The 22,833-nt window shown below is 55.1% G+C and overlaps 8 protein-coding genes across 8 annotated transcripts; 4 read left to right on the forward strand and 4 right to left on the reverse strand.

Moving 5' to 3' along the window:
• Positions 1 to 3,041: 3,041 nt before the first annotated feature.
• W97_00342 (uncharacterized protein) lies at positions 3,042 to 4,148 on the forward strand (the record flags this gene model as incomplete). The annotated part of the gene is made up of 1 exon (XM_007778258.1): positions 3,042 to 4,148. One exon carries the CDS (start codon positions 3,042 to 3,044, stop codon positions 4,146 to 4,148), a length of 1,107 nt encoding a protein of 368 aa, XP_007776448.1.
• A 716-nt stretch (positions 4,149 to 4,864) lies between these two features.
• W97_00343 (uncharacterized protein) lies at positions 4,865 to 5,457 on the forward strand (the record flags this gene model as incomplete). The annotated part of the gene is made up of 2 exons (XM_007778259.1): positions 4,865 to 5,136; positions 5,349 to 5,457. The coding sequence occupies 2 exons, from the start codon at positions 4,865 to 4,867 to the stop codon at positions 5,455 to 5,457; spliced, it is 381 nt and encodes a 126-aa protein (XP_007776449.1).
• A 1,207-nt stretch (positions 5,458 to 6,664) lies between these two features.
• Positions 6,665 to 7,525, reverse strand: W97_00344 (kinetochore protein spc25; the record flags this gene model as incomplete). The annotated part of the gene is made up of 2 exons (XM_007778260.1): positions 6,665 to 7,209; positions 7,294 to 7,525. The coding sequence occupies 2 exons, from the start codon at positions 7,523 to 7,525 to the stop codon at positions 6,665 to 6,667; spliced, it is 777 nt and encodes a 258-aa protein (XP_007776450.1).
• A 361-nt stretch (positions 7,526 to 7,886) lies between these two features.
• W97_00345 (uncharacterized protein) lies at positions 7,887 to 10,942 on the forward strand (the record flags this gene model as incomplete). Its single annotated transcript, XM_007778261.1, has 2 exons — positions 7,887 to 9,192; positions 9,249 to 10,942. 2 exons carry the CDS (start codon positions 7,887 to 7,889, stop codon positions 10,940 to 10,942), a joined length of 3,000 nt encoding a protein of 999 aa, XP_007776451.1.
• Positions 10,943 to 11,749: 807 nt separating this feature from the next.
• Positions 11,750 to 14,898, forward strand: W97_00346 (ubiquitin-activating enzyme E1 1; the record flags this gene model as incomplete). The annotated part of the gene is made up of 2 exons (XM_007778262.1): positions 11,750 to 14,697; positions 14,760 to 14,898. 2 exons carry the CDS (start codon positions 11,750 to 11,752, stop codon positions 14,896 to 14,898), a joined length of 3,087 nt encoding a protein of 1,028 aa, XP_007776452.1.
• Positions 14,899 to 15,522: 624 nt separating this feature from the next.
• On the reverse strand, positions 15,523 to 16,917 carry W97_00347 (uncharacterized protein; the record flags this gene model as incomplete). The annotated part of the gene is made up of 3 exons (XM_007778263.1): positions 15,523 to 16,106; positions 16,209 to 16,421; positions 16,569 to 16,917. 3 exons carry the CDS (start codon positions 16,915 to 16,917, stop codon positions 15,523 to 15,525), a joined length of 1,146 nt encoding a protein of 381 aa, XP_007776453.1.
• Positions 16,918 to 18,564: 1,647 nt separating this feature from the next.
• Positions 18,565 to 20,988, reverse strand: W97_00348 (uncharacterized protein; the record flags this gene model as incomplete). Its single annotated transcript, XM_007778264.1, has 1 exon — positions 18,565 to 20,988. One exon carries the CDS (start codon positions 20,986 to 20,988, stop codon positions 18,565 to 18,567), a length of 2,424 nt encoding a protein of 807 aa, XP_007776454.1.
• Positions 20,989 to 21,693: 705 nt separating this feature from the next.
• W97_00349 (uncharacterized protein) lies at positions 21,694 to 22,456 on the reverse strand (the record flags this gene model as incomplete). The annotated part of the gene is made up of 2 exons (XM_007778265.1): positions 21,694 to 21,975; positions 22,199 to 22,456. 2 exons carry the CDS (start codon positions 22,454 to 22,456, stop codon positions 21,694 to 21,696), a joined length of 540 nt encoding a protein of 179 aa, XP_007776455.1.
• Positions 22,457 to 22,833: the final 377 nt, after the last annotated feature.

A 22,833-nucleotide genomic window follows, 5' to 3' on the forward strand; every position in this document is an offset into this window, starting at 1 on the left:
CCAACTTGATATACACGTATGGGCAAGACAGAGCAAACTTGTGATGACGCCTCGTTGACCCGAGCTGCCAAGGCTTCGCCGCGATGAATAGAAAAACTCAAACACAGATGCTGTCCTCTGGTGACATGCGCCGTCAGACTGCGCATTGTTTTCCACAAGACAATGAACGGTAGGTGACGATAATCGACCCCGAGAATACGTGGCCACCAGTTGCATGAGCAGGCGCAGGCGCTAAGTGAGTCGATGAACGATTCGAAGAAAGACAACTACTTATGCCTGCTGTTCATCCCCAACTGCCTCCTCTGTATTTTTCAGTTCAGAACATTCTACGAAACCGATCGAACCGTCACCTACGATTACTTCCAAGCTTCCTTAACGTCAGGAGCTCGATCTCTTCCCGAATCAGACCCTTCGCTAGACACGCCTTGCTCTACCTATCGGGAACATGTGCCACCAAGACTGGGCAAAGTTCTCTTGTGGTCATGCCGACTGCGACCCGACGCAGCGTTGCGTCAAGAGATACCTCAAACTCGGCGGTTATTGCAGTACGGTCGTTGAAAGCTGGAAGACTGTGGACCGAGTTTGTCTTTCTTGCCTGGACGAAGTGAAGAGACTCAACGAGGCGGAGAAGGCCAGGTTCGCTCGTCATGGTGTATAGCCCACAGTGTGCGGCAAAGACCGGTAGCAGGATGTCGACGAGAGACTGTCGTGCTGTTGGTTGGCAAGGGTATGACCTGGCATTGCTCTTTTGGGATTGATTGGCCAATGTTAATGGGGACGCTGCTGGACAGCGGGCTCCGCGATGTTCATGCATACTATCAGTAGACTCCACATGTTCCTTGAACAACGAGAGCGGTCGTGCCCTCTAACAACTTCCAAGGGGCATGATGTGTTGTCCAGTATGTATCAGCCTGAGTTGACAACACGATCGAGAGCTGAAGATTAAGGGAAGCATCGAGACAGCAAAACTCAGTGGAAACGGCTAGAAGACCATGCGTTGAGTTGTGGTGATGAACCCATGCATTGCCAACCGAACAGCGGTGGCAGTGGCCGCGTCGCCGGACAACGCGCCTAGGAAAGGATACAAAAGCAGCCCTAGCTGCGCAGTTTTCTCATCCGGCTTATCCATAGCATTCTCGAAGTACCCCCTCTTGTGACTGCCACCAAACACGACCTCAACAGCCAAAACACCGAAAGCCAAAATCGAGGTGGACTTCGACTTTCCCAAGATGTGCCTCGTATGGCTTGTGAGGTACACGTGCGGGTGCGTGGCAGTGACCCAGTGGGAACGGTGTCCCAATCCAGATTGCCGTTCAATGCTCTATATGCCCACAAGCAGCGCAGGACATCCTTGCCCGGCGCATCGGGTCCCAAATGGATACCCAGGAGGAACTTGACAATGGGGCGGAGCGGTTGAAGGCGAGGCGCTCAGATGGCTTCCTTGATCCAGTTCCTGATTCCCGCTCGTCGTCTCCTGAACGATGGGACTGTCCAAATGTATCTGGGTTGGACAATTTTGGTAACACTTCGGACCGTAGAGTGCTCCCTTCTGGTGCGGAGTCCCCATCTTGTCAGGCGTAGATAGCGGATCATCTTGAAACGCCACTCCTCCCGCTCGTCTCTATCCTGTTTGGGCTTGGCTGAGATATGAAACGATGTTTTTCTCGTCTCACCCTCCTGGGCGACGGCAAGTAGAGAGTGACATGATCTATTCCGATGCACGAGATGAAAACTCAAATTGACTGCTGATTATATAATATAACTATGCGAATGAAGGTAGAACAGCCACGGACTGGGACACTTCATGCAGACCGCGCAGACCAAGGGTGATCCGAAGAGTCGGTTGCCGCATGGAAAGCTACTTGTAGCCCTGGAGGCGGATAGGCCTCAAGCACGATCTATGGGTCAAAGCGACCTTTGGTGATCAACGTGTGCAAGAGCTAACCTGTTGAACACATTATTTGCTTTCCACTACGTGTAGTTGGCCAGCTGCTCTATAGTTGACACGATCAAGAGCCCAGTTTGATCGCGAGTTTGGTATTGAACAAGCTGGAGCAAAGATGCGGCAACGACGTTTCGGATGGCCCTTGATACATTATCAAGAGGCGTTGTGGAATGCTCAGATGATTGTCAACGTTCAAGTAAGCTCCTCTTAACAAAAAGATTCGGAGGGTTACATGTATTTGCAGCAGTCTTGGCAGAAGGGACAGTAAATCTAGTGAAGCGGGGATCCGCTCGATGTCATGCATGAAGCTGGTGTGGCCGCCCAGAAACCGGCTCACGAGCATGCAGCATCTACAGGGATCGATGCTCGTGACAGATGCCGCCTCGAGGTTGCTGCATCGTGTCTGTCATCCGCCAGTTGCTTCAAGCCAGAGATGGCTTTGGAGGAGAAGATTGTAGGATGAGCAACGAAGACTGTCATTGCACGATGCTGTAAGAAGCCGTGAGGCTGAAAGGCCACGGGCTTCTCAGCAGGTATCGATATGTAACCGGTCGCTATGGGCCAGCACAGATCAGCAATAACTTAGAGTAAATAGTCTCCCCAGTTTCAAGTCTGCAAGAAAATCCAGAAACGGCTCAATTGCAGAACACAACCTTCGAAAACCAAAGACCAGTTTCCTGTCGTCATTAAAACTCCTACCAATCCCATTTCTCAACGCGTGGAGTGGTGTGTCGTGAGGGAACTAGCTCGCCGAGGCTACTCTGCAAGGTGGTTGGGCGAGAGGCTGGGAAAGCGACGTCGACTGCGATAAACCACCCACCCCATCTCAGAAATTCCACTTCCCTCGCTATTCTACCCGCACACACTCGCGATCCTATTTATCGTTCGTTCACTGACTTTTGCGCTCTTTTCTCGCCGTTGCTGCGTCGCATTCCAGCGGATAAGGCAGAGTAGTACAGACGGAGAGCATCGCCCAGAGTTCCCCGCCGAAGCTCACACACCGACTTCTTGCGAACGACATCCACATTCTTCAACACCACGAAGCTCGCCAGCCTCGACCGAACACATTCCACGGCCAATTCGGGCCTCGCCCATGATGCGCTTCCTTCTTGCGCCCTCGACACTTCTCTACACCACCCTCCTCATCGCATCACGGAAAGCGTTTGCAAAGCCATACCCTCGCAGCGCCGACACGGAAGATGTCATACAGCTCCAAAACAGCACGCTCGCCGCACGCCAGAACTGCGCGAACCCGTGTGGCTATTCAGGCCACCTGTGCTGCGCCGCCGACCAATACTGCTACACAGACGCGAACCAGCAAGCGCAGTGCGGCAGCAACGCGGTGACAGCAGCCGGCGGTTACTGGCAATACTACACCAGCACGTTTGTCCAAACCGGCCTCGTCACTCGGACAGAAGTCTACAGTACCTACATCGTCGGTGGGGTCGTCGCTGCCGCTCCAACCACGACCGCGCCGGCGCAGGCCCCGGCCTGCAAGTACTACCTCAACGAGACCCCTTGTGGAACCATCTGCTGCGCCGGGGGACAATATTGCTTAAGGGAGGGACAATGCGCGGCTAGCGGGGCTGGCAGCTCAGGAGGTGGTGTGTTCATCACGCCCGTCTATTCGGCCCCGGTTCGACCCACGTCCTCGACGCTGATCGTTGTCACAGCGACCGTCTCGCCAACTACGACTGTTCCCTTCGAGACGCCTATTGCGACGGGCGCCAATGCGACAATTAGCACGACGAGTGCGCAGGCGTCTACCAGTCTCAGTGGCGGTGCCATTGCTGGCATCGTCATCGGCGTCATCGCAGGCATTCTCTTGCTCACTCTCCTGTGCCTCGCCCTCTGCGCCCGTAGTGCACTCGGTGCCTTAGGAGGCCTCTTTGGCGGAGGGAAGAAGAAAGGACGACGAGAAGAGGAGGTATACATCGAAGAGCACCATCACCACGCCGGCGGCGCATCAGGGGCCGGAGGTCGAAGATGGTACGGTGACCGCCCAGGCCGCGTTGAGAGGCCGCCCCCGAAGAAGAAGAGTAGCGGATTCGGCAACTTAGGCGCCATTGCGGCTGGTTTAGGCGGCCTCGCGGTGGCATTGGGTTTGAAGAGGAAGTACGATAGACGACACGATGAGAAGAGTAGTGCGGGCACTTACAGCGAGTATACCTACAGCAGCGATTACACAAGTTCAAGTGAGTAACAACTGCGTATTGGAAATCGAAGGGTCATTTGCTGACAGAGACTGCAGGCAGCGAAAGCTCTGATAGGAGAACACGAGATACGCGACGCTCGTCTGGTCGGAGATAGGCTACCCACGATTGTACATACAGTGTTCACGAAATCAGTCTCGAGACTCGGGTGGAAGATAGTGTGTCGTTTTCAGCGAGCATAATGGGTCTACCTGTACTGGGGGCCTTGGCGTTTGGGGATCATTGCTAGTCAGTATGTCAAGGGCCGCAGTCGCTTTACGTGTGGGAAGATGCACTGAAGGGTGTTGTCTTATTACGCCTGATGATTGTTAGCTGGATGAGTGGTGAGCGCTGGAACGCAGATATACATAGAGGGAATGGCAGCGCACAGCGACGGCAGCTACGAATGGCATGGACCTTCCATCTCAATTACCGAATCTTAGTGCAAACGTGTCTTTGCCGATGAACTGACAACACCAACCCTTCTGACCGACCATTTCTCCACGTTGGACTGCCATTGACCCGGGCACAACCTCACGTCGACATCTGAAACGCTTGTCTCTCAGCCGTCGGTCCGTGTGCCCGCCTCCCGTTTCTTGGCACCACCATCATCCAACATCACCACCACCGCGCGCCCAACCGCTCCCGTCCCTCCACGCACCAAAACGGCCACTTCTCCCAGCAACACCCTCTCCACCTCCCCCAAACCATACCGCCTCACCCAACAATGGCCACCCTCCGCACCCTCCGCGCAATAACCACCTCGCGCACCACCTTCCTCGCCGCCCGCACAGCACCGCAATCACGGGCTCTGTCAACATCGCAAGCCCTCCGCTCCGCCAGCCACGGTGACCACTACGATCCCCCGACCGGCTGGCTGTGGGGCGTGCCCCCCGGAACGAAGCCGGAGAAGGAGGGCTGGGAGACGATCTGGGTGTGGGGGTTTTTTGGGAGCTTGGGGCTGGGGGTTGTTGCGTATGCTTATAAGCCGGATACGAGGTAGGTTCTTGCGGTTTCTGGAGCCGGGGGTGGGGGTGAGGGCGGGGTTAGGGATTGGAGATTGGGGATTGAGAGACTTGTTCGTAGGGGGTGTGGAGGGAGTTGAAGCAGGGATGTTGAAGGGAGGAGATGGAGGACTGATGGTGCTAGAGGCTTGAAGAGAACAGCAGACAGGGTTGTTCGACGTAGAGTGGATGCTGACGAGCGAGCAGTATACAGACATGGGCCCTCGAGGAGGCGCGGAGGCGATTGGAAGCTGAGGGCATTCTCACGGACCCGGGATTGAAGAAGGGGGACGTCAAAGCACAGAACACTGAGTAAATGGAAGAAGAACGAACGAGTACGGAGTGTTGGACCACGCAGCCGGAACCAGTGCTGCCAGCTGTTTTGGGCGTGGCTCTTGAAAATGTCGCAAAGATAAGCTGGTCGGTTGTATATATTTTTTGCGTCGATGCGGAATATGGTTTCCTTGTTTGGGATGAGAAACACCCTTCGTCCTTCCTTCTTACTTCTGCGCCTCGCTTTTAGCCTCTTAGGTTTGCCTTCGAAATGAGAGTTCTGCGCCGATATGGCCGGCCAAGTACTAAAAAGCGAGTACCCTTACCCGTAGCCTTGAGGAGCTCTTACGCCCGGTCAATTTACCGGTTTTACAAGTGCTGAGTGTATCTAAAAGTCAACCGGCACATTCGTAAGTCTATAGTTATGCTTTAACCGCGTTGCAAAATAGCTTCAACTATATATTGTAAGAGTATCCTCAAGCTTACTGTAGCCTCAGTCTTTCCACGCACTGTGTCCCGTTTCTACCTGATGATAAGGTACAACATCAATGCTCTGTCCTCGCTTCTGTTCATTGTAGACATCACGCAATTCGGCAACTAAGAATCAGCGTTGAACCAGAAAGACCGCCGGCATGGGCCACTCGACCGGTGATGTGGATACACAAGGGTATACAGCTCGGATTGTAAAGTCTCTACCATCCAAACCCAGGCTCAAGAGCCATACCGGACCTTGTGGGGAAGGAGCGGGGATTGAGAGATTAATCGTACAAACATTAACAGCGACTGAAAATCACGTGGCGGAAATACTTATCGCACAATTGCCAGACAGTAGGCCTCCGTTGTACAATACTTCATCAACTGCTAGATCAGCTTGGCATGCTCTTCGGTTCTGCCTTGTTCCGCTTGTCAGCGTCCTTGCTGTAACGAGTATTGGGGCAACAGCTTATCCTTGGAAGCCTGACGGGAGAGATATCGACTACAACGGAAGGGGAACAAGCCGTACGAGCAAGAGCGACTCGTCGAACATATTTGCACCAAACCTAGCTGGCCAACATTCACCAACTACACCACAGGGTAGTAAAAAATAGTGGAGTTTTGTGGCGTTCCTGAACTGCAGTAATACCACATCCTACGGGGGAATATAGAGACAGATTACACAAACGATCCGTTACACCTGGCAGACTCAACGATGATACGTCAAAACCCGGATACCATACGCCATGTCATCATCGTGGTCTTGCCGTTCTAATCTACTTCAACGACTCAACGAAGAGCTCCCTCATGCCTTTCAAGAAGGCGCTCAGATCTCGACTCTCATTCAATCTTTCCAGCACGCGATCCACCTCTTCGCGCTCCACTTTCGGCCGGTACGACAAGACCTCATACTCGCGCTTCCTCATATCCAGCTCAAACCACGCTTCCCGCTCCCAGTCCCTCTCATCTACATTCGTGTACACAAACTTCAGCCGATCGTCCTGCCCGGCGCCTTCGATCCGCAGACCCAGATATTCTTGCCAGAATTCCAGCTCCGGGATGTTATGCCGTGCCTGGCTGTCTAGATATCTCGCGTGCTTGTGCTGCGCTTCGCGCCGCGCCGCGATCTGTTTTTGGACTTCTGCGATCTGTGCTTTGACAGCGTCGCGTGCTGATGCGCGCTCATCGCGCTGCGTTGTAAGCGTCTTGATCGCCGCATGCATCTCGGCCGTCTCTTGGCTCTCTTTCGCGACGGCCTGCTCGTGGGAGGTGGTCTTTAGGGAGTAGACTTCGATGTCGCGCTTTCGCATGCGTTGATCCTCTAATGTGCATGTAGCATGTTAGCTACAGCAATCCTGGCGCATAGTCTTATGTACTCGCTATTCAGCGTGGGAGAAGCCCTTACCCTGCAGCTCGGTCACGTTCGATCTGAACTGGTTGCGCTCTTCCATGACGCGCTTTCTCCCCTTCTCGATAAACTCATCGAAGCGCGTTGTGAAGCGCGCCATGCGCTCGCGTAGGTCGTCGAAGCCGAAGTTGATACTGGGGAGAGAGTCGGCCATTGAGGGCGCGTCGGCGGAGGAGAGAGGCGGGCGCATCATGCTGGTGGAGAGGGAAGGCTCAAACATAGTCGCCATGGTGTAGAGAGTCTGTTTGACTCGTGACTAACTTCACCGGAGCTTGAAATATGTGTATTCGGACTGATCGTAGCACCTGGTGCTTCTAGACGCTGAGTTACGGTAGTGGTTGGGGCTGAGCGGTCCAAGGATGTGTGGTGGTTTTGGTTGTGTTATGATTTACGCCAAAGCGGAATAGCGCCAGAGTTTTGGCTCTCTAATCACCGACCGCCCAGTGACTTTGCTCACATTTTCACTTCGCGGGTACCGACAGAGTGAATCTTCAACTTTGACTTTGCTGGATGGCGAACGCGTCTTGAACTCACTCGAGCTTGTGCCGACATGAGCCACGCGCCGCCAGTCAAGATCCGCCTGAAGCCGAATGGCTGATTCCTCGGTCAACGACCTCATATATGGTCACTTTGGACAGGCCGTATATGACCCGGACTCGAGGACATGGCTCTTCAACCGGCAACCTGGGAGACGCAAAGTCCTGAACTTGCTGGGCGAACCCAGGACGTGTATTGCTCCTAGCATTCGACAGCTTCATCCACGCCTACCTACGTCGCATCGGAGTACATTCTTCGACCGTGGCTGCCAACAGCTTATCCGTCAGATACCAGAACTCGGGCTGGGCTCTGATAGTGAGCTTCTCTCCAATGCCGCGATAACATCCGGGGCGGTCATCTCTGCTGTAGAACAGTACGACCCAGTCAAAGGTGACCTTCTAGCTTACGGGAAGGCCGCCGACATCGACAACGGGGGTGGAAAGGGCAAGATACGAATTGCAGCAGTTGCGGGAGGCGCAGCCGGCGAAGCATTGCGCCTGATACAGGTCAGAAAGAAGCGCCAAGGCTGGGACCAGGACTACAGCATCTCTCTCGAGGTGCCCGACTTGGAGTCTGGCGATACTGGGTGGTGGGCCGGTGATAGTGCGCCCATTCAGCAGGTGTGCTTTTCGCATTCGAACGACGACAAGAGCAACTTCCTTGCAGTTCGGACACTCAGAGCTACACACATCCTCCGGCCTCAGTACTACCGAGAGCTGGTCCCCCCTGTAGTGCGGCATGGTGTAAGCTCACGTTATCCGCCATCAAGGGTGAACGCGAATCCCATATTGTCCTTACCGGCCCACGCGATAGATGTATCACATGCCGATGTTGGATTCAACCCTTGGTATCAGCGACAGTTCGCGATAGTTGACAGGGATGGGGAATGGAGCGTGTATGATGTCGAGGGCACACGGCGGGCTTCTTCGTACAAGGCGGTACCCTTCCGCTCTGGCGTACTGTTTGATGATCCGAAGCTACATGGCGGAGAGCCTGGTCCCGTAGCGCGGGAAGACGGCTGGATGCGTGTAGTGTTTGCTGATGTTAATCATATTCTTGTGTGCAGTCGGAGACAGTTTGCTATCTTCGACCTGAGAGTAGAGTCTGTTCGGTTAAAAGGCCCGGGATTTGGCTTGGAGCGCAGTCCGGACTGGTTTCTGGACGTCAGGCGGGACCCCGCGAACGACGGGTATTTCGTTGTTCTAACGTCCACTCATCTGTTCCTGGTTTGCCTGGATAGCCTTAGTTTAGGGGGTAGTAGCCTGTCCGCTCCCGAGGCCATGATTGTCTTGTCCTGGCGGCATTTTCGGGACGCTGAAGACATTACCATGCAATTGTCTGTACTCGCTGATGATGAAGGTAAGAGACACCCCTTGGTCATGCCGATTCCAATAGTTCTAATCTGACGGACACAGATACCCTTGTACTACTGTATTCCAGACTTAACAGTATTGTCACTTGTTTCAGATTTCTTGTACCACCAGATCAGCCTGCGCTTCCATCGTCTTCATCAGACCCTACGTCAATGCAATTACCGTTAGGTTTCACCCCAGAACACAGCTCGACGAGAACTTTGCTGAACCTGTCGTTGCGGTCGTTAGACTATCGCGAAGATCTAAATCCGCATCTTCGCCGGACCGGGCCTGGACACGGCTATAGGGATGATGAGATCCAGTTCTACTGCTTAACTTTTTTGTACAACGATCTTAGCATCAGCGAATGTTTCGCATATAAACAAGACCGGAAGGATCCGGTCCATGCACCCTCGCGTCAAGTTCGTTCGATAGAAGCGCCTAGCTGGACACGGCAGTATCCGGCGAAGAGCACCACGAAGGTCTCTGACGAGGATTTCATAGTTCATGATTCCGCTGATGCTACAGTACCTCGTCCCAAGGCTCCCAGGTATTCTCGGCTGTTTCCCAAGCGCCTCAGTCGCCCAAAGCTTGGCTCTGAGGAATGGCTGCAATGGATTACTGTGGATGAGGACTTGTGTGATCTTGTTGAGGAGCAGCTGCAGAGGGGCGAAGAGAAGGCTCAAGAAACGTTCGACTCCGTCCTAGAAACGATCAGGACTAGGATGGTTGTAGCAGACGACGAACCAGAGCCCCCGAGAGGAACCTTGCTTGAGGTCGCTGGCGTTTCGCTCAAGATCGGAGAAGTCGATATTGCATCAGAAACTTTCGAAGAGGTCAAGAATACCTTTGCTACTTCGAGGCTACCAGAGGAGTCTGGACGTATTGTTATCCCACTAGCGTCACCTGAGATGATGGGCCTCGATGTATCCCCTTCGCGCTCATCAGATACGAATCTACAGCAGCCGTCTGAGGATGATGGTAGCGCTCACTTAACGCTGTCCAATGTCTACGGTCGCATGCTGGAACAGTGGTTATCGCCTTTGCCGAGCAACATACCCGCCAGGCACCGGTTTGGATCTGCACGAACAGCCAAGAATATCGCAGCGGAGCTATGCCTCGCCAGCGCAAGGGCGGATCTACAGGAACATCCTCCGGCAGAATCAGAATCTTCGCCCTTGGAGAGCAGGATCGCATCTCAATTGAGCGGACCCTCCTCATACCCTCGGCTCGCAACAGCGTTGCCGACTCCTGAAGCCACGCCGTCTCTCCAATCAGCGTCGTTCTCTACATCTACGTTGTCATCGCTTCAGGATCCCACTCAGAAGTATCTGAGTCAATACCTGCATGCTGGCCAACCGTTGCCGCTTCCAACCGGAGTAACGTCACGCCTCCAAGCCCACTGGACCCTCGGCGCGGACCCAAATACCTACAGTTACACCGCGACGAACCTCGCCTTACAAGAGGCAGATGAATCTGAAGGCGGGGGCCTATCAGCCAAACAGCGGGCCCGGTTGAAGCGCCGCGCTGAAAAGCATCTCCAGCGACAGCGGAGAGAAACGGCTAAAGCAGCATCATCCTCCCAACCGATTCCCTCTCTAAGGATCATGAGCTCGCCCGGCCCACCTGCTAGAGGTCCAGGCGTGGGGAGCAGTCAGATGGTGTCATCGCAAATGCCTATGGCTTCGCAGGTCATGCCAGGGGCGTTTGGCGGGAGACCGGCGAAGAGGAAGAAAGCTAGGCAGGCGGGATTTTGAATGGATTTGGGGCGTTCATGGAGTGCCGTGCTTACACATCGCGGCGTACACATGTAGGGGGATATTGTGTGTTTTATACACTGTACAGCTTCGGGTTTCCTGGCCAGGTTTAGAAGGCCGTGGAATGGCGTTATAATGCAGGCCATGCTGGCCATACAGGAGTTTTGACGAATGGTGGATAGTAGATTAAGAGACAATGTGTTTATAGTATCAAACAGAGGGACTGTACTGCGTGGAAGTTTGTGTCCAGCCATCCTCGGCATCCAAATCAACTGTCGTACGTGCTCTGCACCTTCACCTTTCCGTAACGAGGGCGTCTCGAAGATGTGTCTTGATGCCTTGATGCCTTTATGCCTTGATGCCTGAAGCGCGTCAAAGTTGATCCGCGGAGGTTCTGCAGGGGTAGGTACATGAGACATTGCATCAGCAGTGGTTGACGGCTTGTCACGCAACTGCTACGCGAATCTTCCATGGGCGGCGACATCCTGTTTCAAATCACTTGTCAGCTCCTGCTGCTTTCTATCAAGCTTTGCCCACCCGCACTCGCACCATCATTCCGTACAAACCCTCCCGAGCACCAGTAACCTCTATCAAACTGCGCCGCCACAATTCGCAAGCATAGCATACCAGGTGCCTGAGGGCGCAGGCAAGCTGGGGAAGCGAAGGATCTCTAGCGGGGACTCGGATAGTCCAAACAAAAGAATCATGAAGGTATGTGGTACAGGATCTCGCGGTGTACCTGATTGTTTGATTGTATTGCCGCTGGATGTACAGTGCGGAAACTGACTGTTTACTCAGGACGTCAACATGGACAGCCCGGCTGCGGCTGTCGAGCAGCTCAAAGACGGGAATGGCGAAATCGATGAGTCCCTTTACAGCCGGCAGCTGTACGTGCTAGGGCACGAAGCCATGAGGCGCATGGGCTCTTCCAACATTCTAATCGTTGGCCTCCGAGGGCTCGGTGTTGAGATCGCGAAGAACATTGCTCTGGCTGGTGTCAAGAGCCTCACACTCTACGATCCAAGGCCAGCCACGCTATCAGATCTCTCTTCGCAGTTCTTCCTGACTCCCAACGACATTGGGCAGCCCCGCGCCGCTGTTACCGCGCCGCGCGTTTCCGAGCTCAATCCATACACACCCGTGTCTGTACATCCTTCGAACAATCTCACCTCGGACCTGAGCCAGCTCCAAAAGTACCAAGTCGTGGTCCTGACCGACACGCCCCTTCGCGACCAGCTTACGATCGCCGACTACTGCCACGAGAACGGCATCTACGTCGTGATCACGGACACGTTCGGTCTGTTTGGATCGATATTCACAGACTTTGGTCCAAGTTTCACCTGCGGTGATCCCACTGGCGAGAATGTGCTCAGCGGCATTGTGGCAGACATCGACTCCGACGGCCTGGTATCTGCGCTGGATGAGACAAGGCATGGTCTAGAAGATGGGGACTTTGTGACATTCGCAGAAGTCGAAGGCATGGAGGAACTGAACGGCTGTGCGCCGCGCAAGATTACGGTCAAAGGTCCATACACCTTCTCGATTGGCGACGTATCGGGGCTGGGCGAATACAAGCGCGGCGGACTTTACACACAGGTTAAGATGCCGAAGATCATGGATTTCGAGCCCCTGAGCAAGCAGCTGAAGAAGCCGGAGCTCTTGATGTCCGATTTCGCCAAGTTCGATCGACCGCAGCAATTGCACGCTGGCTTCCAAGCGCTGCAGTCATTTGCGGAGCAACACAATGGCGAGTTCCCAAGAGCGCACAACGACGAAGACGCCGCGGAGGTACTGAGCCTTGCGCAAGGCTTCGCCGGCGAAGGCGAGGACAAAATTGAGCTGGATGAGAAGCTGATCAAAGAGCTGAGCTACCAGGCGCGCGGGGATGTTGCCCCGATGGCAGCTTTCTTTGGAGGTCTGGCCGCGCAAGAGGTGCTGAAATCTGTCTCTGGGAAATTCCACCCGATTGTACAGTGGCTCTACTTCGATTCTCTCGAATCGCTGCCAACATCCATCAAGCGATCTGAGGAATTATGTCAGCCGAGAGGTACCCGCTACGACGGACAGATAGCGGTCTTCGGCAGTGAGTACCAACACAAGCTCGCCAACACCAAGCAGTTCCTCGTCGGCGCTGGCGCCATTGGCTGCGAGATGCTGAAGAACTGGGCGATGATGGGCTTGGGGACTGGACCAGAGGGCAAGATTTGGGTTACGGATATGGATCAGATCGAGAAGAGCAACTTGAACCGGCAGTTCCTTTTCCGGCCAAAGGATGTTGGCAAGCTGAAGAGTGACTGTGCAGCGGAAGCTGTACAAGCCATGAACCCAGACCTGCAAGGAAAGATCGTCGCTCTAAAAGATCGTGTGGGCCAAGACACGGAGCACGTTTTCAACGAGGACTTCTGGGAAGGACTGGACGGCGTCACCAACGCCTTGGACAACGTAGAAGCCCGGACGTACGTCGACCGACGGTGCGTCTTCTTCAAGAAGCCTCTCCTGGACAGCGGAACGCTTGGAACAAAGGGCAATACGCAAGTCGTGCTGCCCAACATCACAGAATCCTATTCGAGCTCCCAGGATCCGCCAGAACAGTCATTCCCGATGTGCACACTGCGGAGCTTCCCGAACCGAATCGAGCACACAATCGCTTGGGCAAAGGATCTGTTCCATTCCTACTTTGCCGGACCGGCAGAGATCGTCAACATGTACCTCACCCAGCCAAACTATCTCGGCAGTGCGCTGAAGCAGTCGGGCAATGAGAAGCAGACGCTCGAGACGCTGCGCGATTTTTTGGTGACTGAGAAGCCACTAAGTTTCGATGACTGCATCATATGGGCCCGGCACCAGTTCGAGAAGCAGTACAACAACGCCATCGCGCAGCTGCTGTACAATTTCCCAAAAGACGCAAAGACCTCCAGCGGGCAGCCGTTCTGGTCAGGACCAAAGCGAGCGCCGGACCCACTCAAGTTCGACCCATCGAACCCAACCCACTTCACCTTCACCGAGGCTGCAGCGAACTTACACGCCTTCAACTACAACATCAATCCCAAAGGCGTGACACGTGATCACTACCTCAAAGTCCTCGATGACATGATAATTCCCGACTTCAAACCCGACCCGGGCGTGAAGATCCAAGCTAGCGACGCAGAGCCCGATCCCAACGCGCAGCCCTCCGCGCACTTCGACGACAACGCCGAGCTGCAGAAGCTGGCCGAGTCCCTGCCGCCACCTAAGTCCCTCGCGGGCTTCAAGCTCGAGCCCGTCGAGTTCGAAAAGGATGACGACAGCAACCACCACATCGACTTCATCGCCGCGGCCAGTAATCTGCGCGCCGAGAACTACAAGATCCCGCCTGCGGATAGGCACAAGACAAAGTTCATCGCGGGGAAGATCATCCCGGCCATCGCGACCACGACGGCGCTGGTTACGGGGCTGGTGAATCTCGAGCTGTATAAGCTCGTGGATGGGAAGACGGATATCGAGCAGTACAAAAACGGCTTCGTGAATCTGGCCCTGCCGTTCTTTGGGTTTAGCGAGCCGATTGCGAGTCCAAAGGGCACGTACATGGGGACTGATGGCGAGGTGACGATCGATAAGCTGTGGGATCGGTTCGAGATTGAGGATGTGCCGCTCAGGGAGTTCTTGGACGACTTTAAGAAGAAGGGGCTCGATATCACGATGTTGAGCTCGGGCGTCAGTCTGCTGTATGCGAGCTTCTATCCGCCGGCGAAGCTGAAGGATCGGTTGCCGTTGAAGTGAGTCCGCCCGCTCCTCTTGTGTGGAGGTGAACATCAGCCTTGCTAACAGACGGAAACAGGATGAGCGAGCTCGTCGAGACAATCTCGAAGAAGAAGATCCCGGAACACCAGCGCTATGTCATCTTCGAGGTCACGGCCGAGGACCAGACGGAGGAGGACGTCGAGATCCCGTACGTGATGCTCAGGCTCAGGAAGTAGACTTTGCTCCCGTGGAGAGCTGGCCGTCTGGCGGTTCCGTGTTGTTACGGGTGGGGGACGGCGTACGTAGCATAACATAGATTAGCATGAGGCGTTTGGCATAGAATGTCAATGATGCAATGATAGTGGTCCAGCCCTGTATCCAGACAAGCGTGAGGATCGTGTTATGATGTTTCAAAAGTCCCTCCCTCCCCTGCACAGAACGGGCGTTGTCGCGTTATCGGTCTGTTCCATGTCGAGGTCTCCGCTTGAAAATTTATGGGAACTTCAAGGCGCACTGTGCGCGCATGACAAGTGTTACTGTGTGCCAGCAGCAGAAGACTGAGAGTTTGAGACTCCAGTCACCTTTACGTGACAAGTAGTGCGTTTGCAGTTCCGTCAGGTCTCCACGACGATGGGGACGTCTGGATCTCAGTACATTGATAAATTAAGTTTTCGTTTCTCATGCAGCCCGAAGCTCCAAGATCAGTCCAGTCACTATATACAATTTCCGCATCGACCAGCACTAAATGGCTCGGATCAGCAGGATTCGAAGTCATAGCACATAGCACATTACTCTTCATCAACAGCCGAAGATCCCTCCCCCCTCCACCGCTTCCCACACCCCCTCCCCCTATCCTTACCTCACAGAACACACCCATCCGCACACTCCGGGTCCGTAGAATTGTACGCCAGCTGCACGACCCGCTCGCCCGGCTCCGTGCTCGGATCCACGGCAATCTGATGGATGCGCGCATCCACCGGCGCCGTGACGGTCTGCAGCACGTCCCCAAACACATTCCTAATATTCGCCAGTTGCTGGCCTGCCGTGACGTGCTGATCCACGCCCACGAGCGGCTCCACAAAGCCGCCGAAGTTGGACGCCAGCCCCTCGAACGTCGTGATGATGTACGTCTGGCTCAGGTCCGGGACGTATGCGGCACCTCCGCTGGCGCTGCTGGCAGGGAGGATAGCCAGGTCTTCCATGACGCGGCCGATGAAGTCGACGGCGCGGTTGATGAGGCTCACGCGCCATTCTTTGGCCGCGCCCATCTCGACGGTGATGGAGGGGATGCCGGCGGAGACGAAGGTCGTTTCGATGGAGCCGGGCTCGCCCGGGTCGATCTTGATCGTGTTGGGCTGCAGCAGCTTGGCCAGGCGCTCGACGTAGGGGAGGCGGAAGTCGGCGTAGCACCAGAGGGAGGAGTTGGAGCCGGTTGAGAGGGTGTCTGGAGGGGGGGTGTTAGTGGGGGGTGGTTCTTCCTTCTTTCCGTTTTTCTTGGTGTCGGGTGGGGGGGCGGGAGGGCCTGGAGAGAAGCAGAGCCACTTACGCAGATCAATACCCACGTCTACCTGGCTGGTGTTCCCCCAGAGTCCGTTCCAGACATTGTACGCGAGCAGCTGTGGTCCGCTGGCGCCGTCCTCGGGTGCCACGCCGGGGAAGACGCGGTTCACGTTTGTCAGGAAGCCCGAACTGCTCGCTGTGAAATAGTTGCGCTGGTTGAGGTAGATGCCTGGCGGGTTGACCGTCGGGATGCCGATTACTTTGCACCACGTTGTCAGCCAGTGCACTAGGAGGGGCTAAGAAAGCCCAGAGGCCGAGAGATAGAGCTTGAAATCCAGATATCGGACTACTGGGGGAAAAGCTTGATGACGCTGAGAAGACGTCTCAGCTAAACAGACCGACTCACCCGTCCCGTTCAGAGTCCCCACCACGCTCTCCAACCCCTCAAACACCCGCTGCACGACCCTCACCCCGTTGAGCTCATCCCCGTGAATCGCAGCTGATAAACTAAGCTTCTTCCCCGTTGCGAGCGTCTCCGGCGGTCCGCGCGCGACAAAAACCGGGAGATGCAAAGGGAGTCCACCGTTCAGCTCGCCGACGCGGAGATAGTATCTTGTCACGGCATTGGACGGGACATCGGCGAGGTCGAGGAAGGAGACGACCTGGGCGCCTTGGAGGACGTCGCCGGTGAAATTGGTCTGGGCGGATGCGAGGCCGACGAGGGCGGCCGCGAGGGACTGGCGTGAGAGCTTCATGTTGCTGCTGGTATGGAGAAGCTCGATCTAATCCTCAACTCCTCGGCTTACAGAGTGGAGGAGCATTCGGGTATTTATTGCCGGGTTATGGAGAGCTCTGCTTTCGGGCAGCTCCAGCGCTAGACTCGTCATCGTGGGTGTCGCGGTACAGCTCCAAGCTCGATGGAGCTTGGCCCTGCACATTCGAGGGTAAAAGAGGAAGGTGGTTGCGGTAACTTATCGCGTGGTGGGAGCGGGGGGAGGGGAAAGCGCGTGGAGGTGACGATGCCCAGAGCTGTGGATGCAGGTCCGGCGGCATCAACACCATGCTAATTCTCCCTAGCTCTCTAGCGAATTATCAATTCTCGGGACTGTGGACAAAACACTGAGTCAGTTGTGACCGCTCCTCGGTTCATTCGAGCTTTGGAGCTCAGCCTCGATCTCTTCATACAAGGAAACGGTGAGGTTGATGCTCGGGTTCGTAAGGTCGTCGTGTCCGAAAAGGGCAAAGCGTGTGCCTACGTGGAACGTCGCAGTCTGAGGAGCGACCTCTTCTTGAGTTGCGAGAAAGAGACTGATGCGAGCCCCCGGTAAGGGTATGGCATGTTGGTAGAGCCTGGTTTGGCGGCCAAGGAGTATCCTGCACGGAAGTCACGGAGGACTATCGGTGCTAAAACCAGGCTCAGGTTTCTTGCTGAAAGTCAGTCAACGCGCGATTCAGCTCAGATTGCAGGTCGTGTCTGGCATCGGCAGGCGCGTGAGTCCAGCCACGTTTTTGGAACTGCTTCGGCTGCCGCTGGAACGCTTCTTCGGTCATCGCGTAGCCCACACGGCTAACTGTTACCAAGCAGGCGAACTGATGGAAAGCGGGAAGACACTCTGTCTCATGAAGTACCTGTGATGTCGTTGATACTCTAGATGCAAAGATAGCCCCAACGTCATAAGGATCCAGATGCAAACAATACATTTCCGTTTCAACTAGAAGGCACCACCGAGCATAACACGTAGATCGCATCCGCCATCCTCCAGTACCAGTGGCGGCTCGATGGCGCTCATATTGCACCGGCCAAACAGCCAGATCCACCGGTGCGGATACACGAACTAGGGAGTGGACACAGACGAAAGTAAAGCCACGGTCTGGAGGATGGGCAAGCGCTGTTGGAGGGCGCAATGGCTATGATAGTAACGCTACAGTTTACCCATCAAGAGATGTACCCGTATACTCGGCCCAAAGACCTGAGGCAGGGGTGCTTTGCCAGAGAAGCTCGGAATCTTCCTTGTCGGTCTCTACGCTGAAGTTCAATACTGAAGGAAGGACCCTCACAGGGCGGACCGTGAGAGGGAGAACAACATCCGGCATGATGACTCTACGAGTCCGGCACGAGGAACAGTCAATTCTACAAAGGAACCAAGACAGCTTTTCTACTCGACTGCTCGTAACCCAGCGCGGAAGTCCATTCCGAAGAGCCCGGTGAAGCAAATATCAGGCCACATGCGCTCTTGAATACAGCACGCGTAGCGTGACGTGAAAGTCCCGAAGCCTCGACCTCGACATTAAAACCCGTACCTGTCCTACAGCCTCGACTGAAACACAATGAGGGTATCATGAAAAAGCGTGAACGCAAGTGAACGATCCCAGCGACCTTGAGGGGCGTTACTTTCAAACCCCTACCACGTCTCCCCCTGGTTCTTGTAAGCCAGCGCATCCAGCGCCGGAATACTAAACCCATACCCCTCCGTCCTACCCTGCGGATCACTCGGCGAGATCTCCACCCTCAGTGTGACATCCAGCCCATCCGCACCGCACAGCCTCGTGCACGCCGTGCCAGTTGCCGCAGGATGCGTGGTCCCCGCGTCCATCTCGCCGGCATGGATCGGTTTCCGCGGGTTCGGCTTGCCGCCTCCGAGGATGGAGGATGAGTTCTGAGCATTACTGCTGTTGCCCTTGTCGTGGCCATTCACGGCGTTGGTGGTGCCATTGGCAGCATGGTGATGATGCGGCGGCGTCCACCCGTCGTGGCTTTCGGCGATGATGGCATAGTTGCGCGAGGGCATCGTGCAGTGATTCCCATCGCTCGTTTTCTTGCTGACCTCCTTCCCGTTCACGTGGCCGTTACTATTCGGTTTGCCGTCCGGCCCTAGGCCTGGATCACGGTCAAAGATCTCGAGCAGCGTCTCATCGGTATCGTGGTCGAGGTGATGGATTTTATTCCGGCGGGCCAGGAGATTCGCGACTGCGGCCGGAGGCGGCTTGTTGGTGATGGCGCTTGAGATGATGTTGGGCATGTAGCGCCAATCGCGCTCGGCAGGCAGGGCGAGCTTGGGGTTCGAGTAGAAGCGGCCGATGGCCCCAAGGTGGACGTCGCCGCCTAGAATTGTGATCCGGACGCTGTGCTGTTTCGCCAGGGCTTGCAGGCGCATCATCAGGCCCTTGCGTTCACGCTTGTGCTGGTGCGCGGTGTAATGATCGTCAAGATCGTCGAGGAGATCTACCTTTCCGTCGAATTGATTGAAGAAGTTGCCTGCGAGGCCGAAGCGCTTGTTCAAGAAGCGGATGGGGCCGATGATAGGGCTCTGCAGGATCTGCTCGAGCCACTGGAGGCGCGGGTATGCGATTGGTACGCCCAGGAGCAAGATCAGATGCTTGATGTTCTGGTTCGCGGCGAGCTCTTTAGAGACCCGGTCGAAGAGGAGGTTGTATGTCTCAGGGTAGTTGATCTGCCGGCGTGTGCGCTCTGTCCTGGCATCAATGCCCAGAAATGCGACGCGTGCCCCCAACTGACAGAACAGACTCCTACTTCGTTCTTCGACGTATGGGCCGGGCTTAGGTCCGATAATGTAGGATGGATCCTCATCCTTCTCAACCATGACGAACGTATCCTTCATCTGCACCGGATCAGCCGGCGTGCCGTTCATCCCAGCGTGCATCGTCTTCGGAGCGTCGGTGGTAAAGGTACTCTTCGGCGGAGCGATGTGATGCTGGAACAGGAGGTAGTACTTGTGTGCAACTCCACCAATTCCCCGAAATACGGCGCATCTCATGAAGTGATCCGTGTACGATCCAAAGCCGTCGATAATATCATGATCGTCCCAGATGTTCAGCTGAGGGATCTGTCCGTTGGCAGTAGAGAAAGGTTCGTGGTTGTACCACCTAATGTAGTTGTTGAAGTAGTATGAATCACACCTCTGGCGCAACTCCTCGTTAAAGGGGAAGTCCCGCCTCTTCTTCGGATTGGCAATATTCGTCCATGACCGCAACGGCCCGTCCACGCGTACGCCATCGTTGTAGATCTGATCCCCGCCTCCAATCATGACATGGAAAGGCCTGTCGGCGTGCACGCGGAGAACGTCGTTCCAGAGGGCGGGTCCTGACCAAGCATCAACATCGGTGCCGACGCTGAAGCCATTACATGAGTGGAAGAGGATCCGCATTGATGCAGTCTTGGAAGGGACGACGAATTGCGTCGCCTGGTCGCCGTTCCTCGAGTCGGGCATGCGTAAGCGGTGAACCTGATACTCCCATTTTGCTTCGGAGTCCTGTATGGGCAGGTCGATCCTGAAGCGCCAGAACATCTTCTTCGGATCGGCATAGAGCTTCTCGCCATGGAAAGACCTGGGCGACTTTCCCGCGCTCGTGTCGCTGCTGCCATTCAGGAGCTCAAGACATCGCAAGCTCAGCTGCGGATCTGCCTGGCCTGGCTTGGTCACGACCAGAACGCTTCCATGCCATATCGGACTGTCGTCTTGCGCATTGCTCATGCGCTTGTAGTTGAGTAGCGGACCGCAGATGACCTCCAACGCGTCCGATGTATCGATGTCCTGTGGACCAGTGCCAACGCCCTGAACCCCGTCCTGGCGCATGTGTGGCGGTTCTCCTTCAGTTGAATTCGGGTCCACTGCATGCTGCTCGTATTCAGGGTAATGGTGTCCATCGCGAAGGGTGTTTCCTATAGCAGCTGTAGCTGCTCCGCCTACTGTTCGATGGCCGGCCTGCGGACCCCAGTGCCCGCCGGCTGCCCGTCGTTGATCTGGTGTCTGGTTCTGCTGATGCTCCCATGAGTCATCGTATTGTCGTACTTGCTGAGAGTCCATGTTCGGTAGGCTCGTTGTACAAAGGCCAAACGCAGAGGTCGGCGACGAAGGGTAGAATCAGAGCTGTGCAACGAGATAGGGGTATCACTGAAATGCGCACGACGACAACGTGCGTAAGAGTACTAGAAGGAGGAGCTCATGAACGGCGATACTAAGAACGAGCGACGGCGAACATAAGAGCGGTGGTGCGAAGCCTTGCTCGGGCGCAAGCAGCAGGTTTACTGATCGCAACGCGCGCAGCAGCTGACGCCAAGCCTGAGCTACCCTGAAGCTGACCGGAATGACGGAGATCTGCGCCGCTAAAGAGTCTCCATCGCTTCGAAATGGAATTGGCGCGAGTGCTAGCTGCTTGAGTGGGTTAATGCAGGATGAATTAGGCAAAGGGCATCAAGGAGGAGCGTCCGAGCTGTCCGATGCGGATTGGTACGTTGGTCACGTGGGCGTTGCAGCACGTTTAACCATCTTGTCTGGCCTTGGGAGGAATGCGCAAAGGTTGACAGCTTAATTACCACTTTCCCATCGGACACAGACATACAGCATTCGTGTAGCGCCTCGAAGGAAAGTCCCCATGGTGATTTATATTCCCAACGATACTAAATGTGTGACATATGGACCAATTCGGTGATCGTGGAGCAGAACGAACGCCCAAAGCCATGAATATACAGCATTTTAGTGGGCTGGCCACGCCCAGCGCTTGACGTGACCCTAAGCAGGGCAGTCGAAGCTGCAGCCGGCGTTCGCCAAGAGTGCCGCTGTGTTGAGTTCTGCATAGTCGTTCTGGATCTTGTGCGTCTTCGGGTGAAGCTCCAGCACGTCCACGCCGATTAGTGGGTAAGGCCTTGTCCGCGAGATCCAGCGAAACGAGATTGTGTGGCAGCTGTGCCAAATGTTCAGCGGCTCGAAGGGTTCGCCGGGCCCGGTGGCCGCCTGGACAGCTTGCCAGGTAGCAAGAAATTCTGCTTTCGAGGTGTGAACCGGTGCTCCAGGCTGAACGTGCGTTAGCGACAGCAGTGGCTAGCACATGATAAATACGAAACAGGCGAGGTTACAGAAAGCGGCTGAAGGTTAAGAGGTCGACAATGTGGGGACTAGCCATGTGTGATAGAGTATCTTTTATGGTTCGGACTACAAAAAAGTGTCTAACATGCAGTCATGCCAGCGCCCACATTCGCACTAAGGCGGCAAAACATATACAGATAGTGTCACCTACTGGTTTAGTAGCGTTGAAGATTATCCAGTTTACACTGTCGGAGTACTCGTGGAAGTCGTCCGTCAATATTTCGTCAGCAACAGCTTGATCGGCGAAGCGATACAGCTCTTGAAATCTGGGGACCAGGGCTGCAGCCTCTCTGTCGGTGACGCAGTGGTGTTTGTGTCCACGCCAATCTGGATCGCCATCAGGGGAAGGGCTGCCGGCCACGAACGGCACCAGCAAAAGAGATGCGAGAGCGACGAGTAGAGATAGCATGGTGGGAGATAGAGTAGTAGCCGCCCAGCTACCCAATTCGTAAATGTTTACTATTAAGGGGCGCTAAGTGGTAGAGCTGAAAGGTTAATAGCTTGACAAGCGAAGAGCGCAGCCAGCCGCATTCTTATGATCTTTCTTGGAGTTATAGCATCAGAGCTGAACATCAGAGTAAGCGCGGGATTCACAGAAGCCAGCAGGGTGTTCGTGTAAGCTCAAAAGGTTCCCAGGGTTGCGATCATCTTCAATCCTATGTAAGATCCTCAACCATGTGTAAGATTCTACTGCCTACACAGGCGGATGTGGCTCAAGTGTGCAATTGGTATTATTGCACCTCCGGCTCGAACACGGAAGTGATGTTTAGAAGTGTACGTAAGAGA

Source organism: Coniosporium apollinis, assembly GCF_000281105.1.
Source record: "Coniosporium apollinis CBS 100218 chromosome Unknown supercont1.1, whole genome shotgun sequence".
Taxonomy (NCBI): Eukaryota; Fungi; Ascomycota; class Dothideomycetes; genus Coniosporium; species Coniosporium apollinis.